Genomic DNA, 10716 nt, shown 5'->3' on the forward strand with positions numbered 1-10716 from the left:
ATCAATGTTTTGAGTGAAAGAAAAATGACTGCATATGTTATACACATATAGGAAGAAAAAAGTTGGGTATCTGAATGTTTTCAGTGAAATATGTTGCACATCTAGAGTACCTTTTGCTGTTTGTTCTTTTTCTTGGAAACATGTATTACTTTAAACTTTTTAGCAAGTGCTCATGCAACCCCAAACACACATTTATATATCTGAATAAGAGGTTCACTGCACAATGTAGTTTTTTGTTCCAGACCCTACGCTCTCATTCAACATTTTCCTGAGTTATATTTCCTTTCAAACAAATAATTCATTGAATAAATGTCAAACTGTATTTCTACTAGATTTTCAATAAAAAAATTTGTCATTATTTCAACAAGGTACAACACTATACCATAATTAAAACACACAGAAGGTTGCTATTTTATTACAGTTTACATTAAATTCACCAACAGTTTATATGCTTTGTTTTGTAATGCTGACAAATCTTGTGTGTGGTATTTATTATCATCATCATAATCATCACTGTCATCAGCAGCATCAACACACCATCCGTTCCCAATGCAACAATATTTATCATTCATTCTATTCAATAGCTCTCTGACATATGGTCCATTATAGCATGACTGATGGTTTCACTGTATACCATTGGTACAGTTCATATACCAAAGTGAGTTTAAACCAAAGAAGAAATACTAAATACCTGAATTAACAAAAATAAATAAACTAAAACAGATCTAAAGTTAAACTGGTGGTTTAGGTGTTTACAATATTATAAATGGAATGGATCTAAATTTAAATTTCTGTTTTAATAGTTTAAATTTCTGTTTTAATAGTTTAAATTTCTGGTTTAATAGTTGAAATTCAATAGTATAAAATGAAACTTAATATAAATTTCCTTGCATTCAAAAGAATGTATACAATTTCTGCCTCTTTGTTAGATGTATCAGTGGAGACATCACTAATAAGTGCCATAACTGACTGGAGGAAATGATATGGTCCTGTTCCGACTCTTTGAGTATGGGGTGTGGGCAATAGTCCTGATGAATTTCTGACAATATTGCATTTTTCCAAACCGTGTGCAACCCATATAATTTCACAGTCAGTATATAGGTATCCATGTTTTGCAACAAAATGAGCATTTCTAGACATGACATGTAGTTTTTCAAAAGGAGCTTTATTCAGAAATGTAACAGACTTCTCCCCTACAGAAGTGCCAGAGGCTGCCTTCACAGCTTTCTCTCTTAAGCTATTCTGTTTGTGGCTCTCTGATAAGTCATAGGTTCTGACTGTATTAATTTTAAAGTTCTTGCAGCCAACTAAAAATGTTCATGATCATATCATATCCAGAACTGAACACGTCATCTCATCCTTCTCACTGTTGTGAGTAAGCCATGGAAATTCCTGCTTCCAGGTATCTTGGAATTTTCATTTTCTTTTGGTTTTATCTTACACACATTGTATCTAAAGTGTCTTGTGGGGGGGGGGTAGTAGAGAGAGAGACATTATCAAGAAATCTTTCAAACACGCAAAACACACAACAAAAAGTAAATCAATTTAAATCTTCATGCTCTTATATGATTAACAAAGCAAGCACCCAAACGACAATTTTATGCTAAGCACCCAAATGACAATAATTTGGCTTAATGACGTAGGAATGATCTTTGCTTTGTTTTAACTTTGTTTCATTTTTGATTTCCACCATGTTTGACATTTTCATAATTAAACGAATGATTTATACAACCCTATAATATGGGATAGATATAATTTTGATATCAACAATTTAAAATAGCAGACCTGAAGGACCACATATCTTTGGGAATGTGGTGGTCCTTCTGAAAATCAGGTGGTCTTGGGCAAGCAGACCTGCATTAGTTTCGAATCCTGTCCAACCTCAAAAATACATTATATTATCAACTGTCTCTGACTCTAAAACTCAACAAACTACTACAAACCTTCTGTTGTTTTAAAAAGGGAAAACAAATGTCATCATGAAGTCTTTTTAATTTAGTGGCTCTTGCCATTGCTAAAGTAAAAACAGACATTCACTAAAGTAAAATAAAATAGGTGGACTTTTAGACTTTTCCCTGAAAAAGGTACATTCATGGGTGGACATGACTTAAGAGATCAGAGACATAGGACAAAAAAAATGCAATCATGCACTTAGCATGCAAATATTCAATAGGTGGCAACCTGATTATTATTCAATAGGTGGCAACCTGATTATTCTTTGAGATTTCAACTTTCACTCTGACTGTCCCGGAAACCCAAACACATCAAAAGTCCTAGATTCCATTAATGTTTTCAACCTCAAAAAGTCAGTTAACCAACCCACCCATAAATATGGTCACATTTTAGACTGGATTCTTCATAGACCTGATGATAACATTCTATGGTCCTCCCTGCTATCCCACGAACTTACATCAGATCACCTCTGCATTATATGCCATCTTGATGTATCAGTACCTAACCCTCCACCTTTATCTGCTACTAAGAGAAACCTCTGAATGATAAACAGAACCAAACTAATGCATGACATCCAAGCAAACCAAACAACTTGCTTACCTCCTACAGCAGAACAATTCGATAACTGCCTGCATTCATTGCTCGACAAACTATGGATTTCATACGTAAAATCCTGATGAAGAGTGCATCAAAGTCATGTGAACTTGATCCAATTCCAACATCACTGCTGCTTGAGTGCTTAGATCCAGTACTGCCTTCACTAACTGATGTTATTAATACCTCTCTCTCATCCGGAGTATTCCCATAATTTTTCAAAACTGCCATTGTAAAGCTTCTGCTGAAGAAACCAACACTAGACCATAAAGATTTAAAGAATTATCGCCCAGTTTCTAATCTTTCAGCTTGTATCTCGTCTAAATTCAAACAGTCTTTTTAGCAATGTACAATGTGCATATCGCCCTTACCACAGTACTGAAACTACTCTTCTAAAAGCAGTTAATGACATTCTCTCTGCTTTGGATAGCAGAAAGATTACAGTCCTCACCCTTCTTGATTTGTCTGCAGCATTTGACACAATAGACCATGATATAGTACTTCACTGTCTCCAGCATGTATTTGGCATTCATGATACAGCCTTATTGTGGTTCAAGTCCTACTTGATCAACAGGACACAAATTGTGTCTGCTAATGGAATACACTCCAGCCCAGTTAATCTATGTTGTGGTGTTCCACAGGGGTCTGTTCTTGGACCTGTTCTCTTCATTCTATACAATCAGCCACACTCACGTGTCATAGATCATCATCCATTGTCTCACCAATTGTACGCTGATGACACCCAAATTACAAATCTAGCCACCCAACTGAAGTTGATGCCACCATCCAAGGTGTAGACAGGTGCATTTCTGATGTGAAATCATGGATGACATGTAACAAGCTGCTGATGAATGATGACAAAACTGAGGCCATTCTGATCACAACACAGACTTTCTCATTCACATCCTTTACCTCAAACAATATCAGCAACACCAACATTAAATTCACACAGTCAGTATGAAACCGAGGTGTTACTCTGGACAGTACTCTCACACTGCACCAACGCATCTTGAGCCGAGATACATCAGCTCCATTCGCAAATATCTTTCAGTTGATGAAACTAAAACACTTGTGTGTTCATTGGTACTTTCAAGACTGGACTATTGTAACTCAATTCTGTCTGGTTCATCTCAATATCTACTCCAGAAACTTCAAAACACAGCTGCTCGGGTCATACTTAGAGTACTACAATCAGAGCACACCTCCCCGCTGCTCTGTACCCTACACTGGCTATCCATTCGATCCAGAATCAAACACAAAATTTGTTCTCTGTGCTACGTTTCACTGACAGACTCTAGTCCAACATACCAATCCAACCTCACCCATGTGTATACACCAGCAAGATACTTACGCTCCTCTTCTGACAATCATATACTCATTATTCCCACTATGAAAACAAAGTCATATAGGCAAAGTTCTTTTGCATACCAGGGCCCAGCAACATGGAATGAATTGCCAACTGAACTTAGACACAAAGACACAGTGATCCCATTCAAGAGTGCTTTTAAAACTCACTTATTTAGACTACAAGAACAAACTTAAAGACCTAATAATGTTTCCTACCTTAAATATTTTCAGTGTTTTTTTTGTTTTCTAATTTCATGGTGTTTGTTTTTTGTAATCATATCATTATATATGTTTCTTATGTTTTAGGTGTTGTATAATGTTGTAAAGCACTTAGAGCTTCTAAAGATTAGGCACTATACAAAGTCCTCATTATTATTATTATTATTATTATTATTATGTATATGGTCAGTCAAGTGTAAAAGTACTAAAATTATACCTAAGGAACAAGTCTGGAATGTCTTCTTAATGTTATATATTTTATCAGTATAGAATCAGCAAGGGAGCAGATTTTGAGCTATATGAATTAGTCACCTTTTTGTTAATTTTTAAAAGGGAATGCATGATGTCAATGGTTTTGCTTTTTCACTTAAGAAATGAATGCCCGTGCTCTTGGCAGTTGTCTTGCAAATGCAAAAAATGTGAGGTTTGGGTTGTTAGTACATGTAATTTGTTTCCACACATAAACAGCAATGCAAAAATCAGATTAAGTATTTCCTTTAATGAAATGAACAAAAATACGTCAATGCCAACCCCCCCGAGAAGCATAAAAAGAGTAATTTATATAGTACATGCCATAATTACAGACCCTGTATGAAAAAGATCTATTTATTTTTGCTGTCACAAGGGGCAAAATCTATATGGATTAGAACCAGAATACAAACACAAAATGTTCTGACAAATTATTTATATTCAACACTCACTTTAACTAATTTACATGTGTAATTTTTGCCAAATGATCGTGAACCTGATGTTGTGAATTTTGCGATGAGCATGGCATGCTCAGTCCAAATGCTCTACTACATTACTCTCATATTCTTCTTTTAAAGTTTGTAAAGTGTTGTTGATTTGTCCTTTTTTCCCACTGGATATGTTTTGAAATTTGAAGAGATCCATCAGCTCTAACATTTTCCATCATATAACATCGACAACTCACACAGTAAAGTGCTTTGCTTACAATCTGACACCATTTTGGTTAAAAGGACAAACTGGTCTGCTACAAATCCTATCAATATAATGAATCTGTGAGGAAAAGTTCATATTTGAAGAAACCCATCTACTTATTGGAAATGGGCCATATACAGTTACTATAAATAGCAAATAAGGAATATACTGTGATGGTATCCTTGGGCAGCAGTCACCTTTTTAAGAATATTCTCAAATATATATGAGTGAAACTGAATATAGGTTAACAGAACTTTAAAACATTTCCATTTGATTGTGTGAGAATTTGAAAAAAGACATCAGAGTAAGTAAAGTCTGTCTAAAGCAATATGGCTTGAATTTGTAGAAAAGCATTGATACGGGCTGCCAAGTATGTGAGACATTCCTGAAAATCTGACTTCCAGTTCCAATGTTGGTTGATCTCTGAACATGCTACACAGTGCCGTTATTGAACCAATATGACAACCTCGAAAACAGAAGGGAGGTGTCTTAAACTGTACAACTACTTCTGCACAAAGACCAGTTCTAGGCAAGCTTTTCCTTGCACAACAATCATATATGTCAACTCTCATGCAGGAAGAAAAAACTCCCAATTTTTGGAGTCATTCCACGTCTACCTCCAGATTCCATAATATCTCTCAATTTTGCAGAGAACTCCCAATTATTACATTATATCTTTCAATTTTCGGGGCCCCGAGTGGCAGAGTGGTCTAAAGCGCTCTCCGTTACGGATCACTGCCATCTCACCTCTGTCTGCATGGGTTCAAGTCTCGGATTCAGCCAATGTGGGTATGTGAGAAAGCTTGCCAGTAGGTTCTCGAGGGTCGGTGGTTCTTTCCGGAGATTTCCCGGGTTCTTCCTCCACCAATAATACTGGCCACCATGTATAGCCTATCGTGTGCTGAAAAATGGCATTAAACCCTACAACAACAACAACTTTCAATTTTCAGATCTCCTGAAACAATCCTACATAAATATATATTTTGTATGCAAAACACAAAAACAATGTTCTATTTTATCAACTGTGAATATTGTTGTGATGAAATAATTATCACACTACAAAGAATTTAGACCACTCTGGTGGCCTAAGTGGTTAAAGCATCCACTTTGGATGCGGGAGGTTGTGTGTTCGAACCATGATTCAAAACAAGACTAATAAAAATGGTACTAGCAGCTGCCTCGCTAGACGCTCAGCATTAAGACTGGTCAGCCTGGTGTCAGGGTAATGTGACTGGGTGGAACATCATGCTACATGTATGTGGCATGATGCCCCAGTGCTAGACATCCCTATAAACTGCCACACTGCAGACATCATAGCGATATGATTGAAAAATCATTGAAGCATTGCTAAAAATCCAAACTGCATACACACACACACAAAATTTTCTTCTTCATTAAATAGAATGTAAAATTTAAACATTATTCACATAAATTTAAGATTTTTTTTTCACTCCTGCAACAATACTAAAATCTTAAATAAACCCCCCTGCCAAAAAAAAAGAAAAAAAATATAATTGTTGGCAATTAATTTCAATCCCAAGAATGAATGTGAATGCTATAACTCTATTCCCAACAAAGACACTTAAACAAGTAAACACTTGACATTGCTGTACCATATATATAAACATTAATTGCCTTCATTAAATTAAAAGAATAAAAGAATGAAAATACATACCAAGTAGCATATGTGTTCTCAATATACTAATTCAGAATAAATGTTTTATAGTAAACAATGTTAAATGCCTTATGAGTTGACAGTAAGAAACAAGGTGGGATATAAAATGATGGGACAATAGTTGACACAAGTATGGTAACATGAGCCTGCATATTTATACACCTTTAGCTGCAACAAAATTGGGCATTGTTCATTTGCCAATCAATTGCTGGTGCTTATATAACAAAGTGTAGAACATGGTTTCTTTGAATTATGTCAGAGGGGCCAGTCCTTTTAATTAAATAGTTGCACTGATAAGGACTAACTGTTAATTAGACACACTGGCTTTCTAGCTTGTTAACATAAAACCATTTTGCTATTGTGCAGTTTGGCCAAAGCTGATCAGAATATATAACCTATCATGTGCTGAAAAATGGCATTAAACCCTACAACAACAACAACGAAATTCCCAAAAAACCTCCTGATTTTAGGTCTCTATCTCGCTATTCTTTTATTCAGTCTCCCTACTTGGCTTTTGAAAAGTTGACAGAAATGTAACAATACTGTACTATTTCTGTTCCGAAGATAACACTGTAAGCAGGGATCGTCCTGGGCTTCGCCAATGTCGCAAATTGCGATTTATTTTCCTTATTGGCGACAAAAATATCCCATCTGGCGATTTTTTTTGGCGACAGACTTTTTGGTTATTTAATTTGTACATACAATCATGGATTTGGACTGGATAAATTAAAAGGGAGAATGAAAGGAAACCACAAACTTGACTAAGCAATGCATTGGAATCAATCTGTTACACAAATGATCCTTTGTTCGTATTGACAACCCCATCTTTACAGTGCATTGTTACATCATAATCTGCTTATGCTGACATCTGGGCTGAGTACTGTATGCTGTGATACAGTCAATCATGCTACCGAACTATACCTACAACTGACCGACTTCTGAAGACACGAATAGAACAGATACAATTAATTGAATGGCTAATCCTTCTGTTGTTTTTTTTTTTTACATATACCAATACAATAGTTTTGCTGAACCTTCATAGAAAACTTCTAACCTTTGAAGTACTGACTACTGTGTATAAATACAAAGCAAATGGAAAAAATCTCAATCACAATTATATCTGTCACCAGTACAGCATTTTACTCATTGATCTTTTCCTTTTAACATCAATCCGTGTTACCGCTGCAGAGACTTAAACTCCACAACAAGAAATAGCAAAAAAAAAAAAAAACGTTTTGCATAATTAATAATAATTATTTATTCTCAAAATACAGGAGTGAAAGAAACCCTCAATTGGGTGTGAATTTATGCTTATATATACGGTCCAATATTGCCAGGTGTTGACTCATGTAAGTTTCATTCTTGGGAATGGAGATCCTATTTTGCTTGTCGAGAAAATTTATAGAACATTCAGTGATCATTCTTGGGATTTTAGGAAGCAATTCACTACAAGCTTTGTGAAGCTAGCCATAAAGGGGGGGGGGGGCTGCTGAGAGACTACTGGTGTCACCTGTCAGTACTGTAGACTGTGAACGTGGATTCAGTAAGATGAACCTCATAAAAACGGACATCAGAAATAAACTCTGCATCTCATCTCTCGAGAATTTAATGAGAATCAGCAGAATCAGCATGTACAGATGTGAAAAATTAGACTTTGAAACTACATTCAACAAGTGGGTAGCCCTAAAATCGCGACGGATATTCATGTAACACTTTGTAACATTTTGTTAATGCTTTTTGTAATTAGAGTATTAACTAACCCATCTTTTGTAATTTTCATTGCCTGTTAAATTAATAGACTAAATTAACACTTGAAAAAATGTACACTACTTGTTCTGGCGACACTTTTTGAAAATTGGCGACAAAATATTGAGGTTGGCGATTTTTTTGGCGACAGCTTTTTAAAAGCCAGGACCATCCCTGGTAATGCTTTCCAAATTTAAGTGAGAACATTAAATTGGTGAAAAAAACACTTGTAAAGGATTCATGCAATGGAAAACAAATGGCGTAACTGAGCAAAATTATTCCTGCACCCTGAAAAGTTTGAATTAGAATTACTGTCTAAAAGGTAGTATGTTTAAATTTTTTTATCTTGTCAAGGATGATAATGGCACATGAATAGAATACAAGTCTATGCCAGTCTGCAATTTGCATTCAAGAATTACGATCAATATGTCAACACACCAACCTGCCAATGATAATCCTTTAAAAGATGAAGACCTTCAAGATGACATGTATCGAATCAAATGTTGTGCATTGCAATATATATCAATACACGGCACAAGTGTATCATGTCACCCCATAATCATCACTTTTTAATATTGCTATTAATATGCTCAAATATACACCATTTACTTACTTACAGGAGTCTGACTTTTTATCAATAAAATACAATGAAATCTCAGACAACACTAATTCACCTTATCGGTACTATAAATTGACAACAGACAGCGCAGGCATGACCCCAACCCTCTGGTCGAATAAACTTTTGTCACTTGTCTTTTATTGTTTCAGAATCGCAAAATGACTGAAAAAGTTACAAATATCCATTCAAAAGACACTAACGTACCAACACATAACTCTTGGACGATCATTACATGATTCTAATCTGGTGAATTAATCTTTACTTTCACCATTACAGTCACAAATTCTTTCTACATGACTCCATCAGGTGGAAGTAGCCAATTCTACCAGATTCTACCCTGCAGTAACTAAGCGTTAAAGTCTAATACTCGTACCAAATACAGCATGGAGTCTGTGTTGCCTTTCAATACTACCGGGTACAGCATCCACAGGGGTTCGTTACAAAGAAAATTTGGAATATCTGTCCTTGAATCAAGGGATGGGGGTTCTAACCTGTAACAATATATATTGTCACAGGTTAGAACCCCCATCCCTTGATTCAAGGACGGATACTCCAAATTTTCTTTGTAACAAACCCCTGTGACAGCATCCATCTTGGCTTTAATAGCTAGTTGAAGTGTGATGATGTCACCATCATTTCTACTATCCAAACTTTAACTAGATATTTCTCTGCTGGAAATTGATACAAAAATTATCATATAATATAATCTGAAAGAAAAAGCTAGTTAAACATTTTATTTTGCGAAATTACTTGCTTGGTGTTATTCATCCCGTGAATAATGTCGAATCGAGCGGAGGGTTGGGGTCACGCTTGGACTCCTTGTGTTAATTTATAGTACCGATAAGGTGATTTCGTGTGGTCAGAGATTTCATCGTAATCTATTGATAAAATATCAGACTCGTGAATTAATCAACGTAATAACATCAGCCTGATTTGCGATACAATTTAATACAGCAAGACTGATCTAGTTCTAAGAGCACTTGCATTGGTCAATTTCAATGTTTATCAGTGACAAAGTAATAAGCGTTATCTGACTTCGGCTTGTATGCTTAAATAGTTTCTTGAAGAAACAGCAACGGATACCGGTATTACCAGCACAATTACATAGCACTCATACCTTCGTCGCCATCTTGTATCAAACGTGGAAGTGAAGGGTGTTACTTGTTCTTTTTGCTGGCATTATTTTTATCCCGGTAGTTCTCGCAGTTGCTGTAAGAACGTGGCACAAACTTAGAGACTTCGATAATCCACACACAGGAAAGAAACCTTAGACGACATATATTATTAATTTAGATGATCCAAAGTTTTATTACGTGGTTATCACTCTGTTTGTAATAAAATGCAGCAAATTCCTTTTGGTGTATCAGTTAAACTACTAGAAAGACCACATACAACTTTTACAGGCATTAGATTAAGTTTAGATGTAAAAAAATTTGGATATTATAAAGTCATTGACAAATATTTTACATCCAGCATTTTGATTTTATAAATAAAGGATGCAAATGATGAACTTAGCAGACAGCGTGGTTCTGGATGAATTTATATGTTTACAAAACCCAGTGTCACAAAGATTTCTTGTACTTTCGTACCGAAAAAGGTTTCGCACCCGATCTTAAAGAAT

The 10716-nt window shown here is 35.5% G+C and overlaps 1 protein-coding gene across 1 annotated transcript in view; it reads right to left on the reverse strand.

Annotated features, from left to right (window-relative positions):
* The window catches only part of LOC149807411 (transmembrane 9 superfamily member 4-like), an 82958-nt gene extending 72707 nt beyond the window's left edge, over positions 1–10251 (reverse strand). The window contains exon 1 of the mRNA XM_089966494.1: positions 10213–10251. Coding sequence (XP_089822620.1) covers positions 10213–10224 — 12 coding nt within the window. The 5' untranslated portion in view covers positions 10225–10251. The remainder of the gene's footprint in view (positions 1–10212) is intronic.
* Positions 10252–10716: the final 465 nt, after the last annotated feature.

This window comes from Sinohyriopsis cumingii, chromosome 1 (assembly GCF_028554795.1).
Source record: "Sinohyriopsis cumingii isolate HCF-2022 chromosome 1, ASM2855479v2, whole genome shotgun sequence".
Classification (NCBI taxonomy): domain Eukaryota; kingdom Metazoa; phylum Mollusca; class Bivalvia; order Unionida; family Unionidae; genus Sinohyriopsis; species Sinohyriopsis cumingii.